General features: G+C 36.7%; 1 protein-coding gene across 1 annotated transcript; it reads right to left on the minus strand.

Annotated features, from left to right (window-relative positions):
* Window positions 1-277: 277 nt before the first annotated feature.
* Window positions 278-1,761, minus strand: LOC123867323 (sucrose-6-phosphate hydrolase-like). The gene has a single exon (XM_045909311.1). It carries the CDS (start codon window positions 1,759-1,761, stop codon window positions 286-288), a length of 1,476 nt encoding a protein of 491 aa, XP_045765267.1. The 3' UTR covers window positions 278-285.
* Between the last annotated feature and the right edge of the window lie 399 nt (window positions 1,762-2,160).

Here is a 2,160-nt window from a genome sequence, read left to right on the forward strand (position 1 = left end):
GATCAGCTAGTTGTTTTAGGATAAGTTATTCAGATTTTGAATTTTGACTTATAGTTGCGTACCTACTAACTATTACTATAAAATAACTATGTTTTACAAATATTCAAATTTAATTTTCAAATTTTTGGTAGATATTGTGACTCTTTTATAAAAATTGTACATTTAGTAATGTGTGGTCGTGTAGGTTAAAGTACTTTAATTGATGTAACGATTTTAGGATGTCCTTAATTTAACAATAAAAAAATAATAATTATACACAAAAATTAAGTTTATAATATGCTAAATTTATTCTGGCACACCCCTTTTCAAATCGTATGCTTTGATTTGCAATGATTGGTTACTTTCATTCGTGAATCTCCATCCACCTAACGCATATACACGACTACTGAAGACAACTTCCCCCTCTCCGCAAAAAAGTTCCATACTACTACTATCTAAAAAGATTCGCCAGGTTTGTGATTCAATAGGAGACCATTCTACCTGCCTTATGTCACTGGACCCCCTATCGACAACAACCTTACCCACTTCTGGATCCCAGCGTAACCACACTTTACTGTCACCTTCACGACCCTCTAATAGAAGGTCTAGTTTTTGGGAGATGTCACTGTTGATAAATATTTCGACTGCTTTTCCAAACTCTAAGACCTGACCCGGCTCTATATTACTATCAATGAGTATTTCAGCCCTTAAAGTTTCAATTTGTTCAACTGGCTTCATGATAATGCGGTCCCCAACAATGCTTAGTTCTCTGACAATTGTTGCCATTCCTGCCCATCCATCGACATCTTCTGGGTGCGGTTCATCCCACATGCTGAACCAAGCGACAAGGTATCGTTTGCCATTGGCTTCTGTTGTTGTAGCAGCGTAAAAATCATGCCCAAAGTCAATCTCTTGGAATGAAACTTCATGTATGAATTCATTTGTATGATAACTAAATTCTCCTATAATGTAGCCGGTTTGGTGAGTATTTTTATATCTGTCTTCTTGAGGAAGAAGTCCCTGAGGGGACATTAACAGGACAAACTTACCATCTAACTCAAAGAAATCAGGGCATTCCCACATATAACCCATATCTCCATTCGATTCTCCTAGCACTGACAAAAATTCCCAACTTTTCATATCACTGGATTTGTATAAAAGAACTCTTCCCCTCTTGTCAGTGGTTTGGCTGCCAATAACTACATAATAATTATTCTCATACATCCAAACCTTTGGGTCACGGAACTCTGGCGACCCGTTCGGAGCCCTTGCCAGAACTGGATTCCCTTCATACTTGTAAAAGTTTATACCATCATCACTAAATGCTAAATATTGTGTTTCATTGAAATAAGGATCAACATCCGCAGCTACACGACCGGTGTACATCAGTGTCAATTTATCTTCTTGGCTAATTGCACTTCCAGAAAAGCACTGCTCTTCCTCAGGTAGAAGTGCGGTTGGTAATTGTTTCCAGTTCACTAGATTAGGACTTGAGACATGCCCCCAATGCATTGGACCCCAAACACTGTCATAGGGATAAAATTGGTAGAATAGATGGAATTCTCCATTGTGATATGAAAATCCATTTGGGTCATTCATCCATCCAACTGGTGGAGCGACATGGTACAATGGCTTGAATCTCAGATCAATGTCCTTTTTCTTGGCTTCTATATACTCTTCTAATTCAATTTTAGCTTTTTCATAGTTTCTTGGTATACTTGTCGTGTATGTTATACCTACATGGCAAACAACTAATAAGAAAGTGATTCGTATTAGTACCATTTTGAACTTGATCAAGAATTTTGATTTTAGATGTATTTATACTTTACTTTTGTTCGTAATCTTAAAGATATCATCACACTTATCTATTGAGTATATTTTTATCTCGCTCTGTTTTGTGAATGTCCCCCCTTGAGATACATAACTGATATTTGGAAAAAATACAGTGTTTTTTATAGTTTTAATTTTATAATCCATATTCCATAATAATATTATAAATGTGACAGTTTGTCTGTCTGTCTTTCTGTCTGTCTGTCTGTCTGCTAGCTTTTCACAGTCCAACAGTTTAACAGATTTTGATGTAATTTGGTACAGACACGGTACAGAGTTAGCTTCACTCCGGGGACGGACAAAGGCAAGTTTTTATCCCAGAAAGTCAAAGAGTTCCTACGGGATTCTTAA

The sequence above is a fragment of the Maniola jurtina genome, chromosome 8, assembly GCF_905333055.1.
Source record: "Maniola jurtina chromosome 8, ilManJurt1.1, whole genome shotgun sequence".
NCBI lineage: Eukaryota > Metazoa > Arthropoda > Insecta > Lepidoptera > Nymphalidae > Maniola > Maniola jurtina.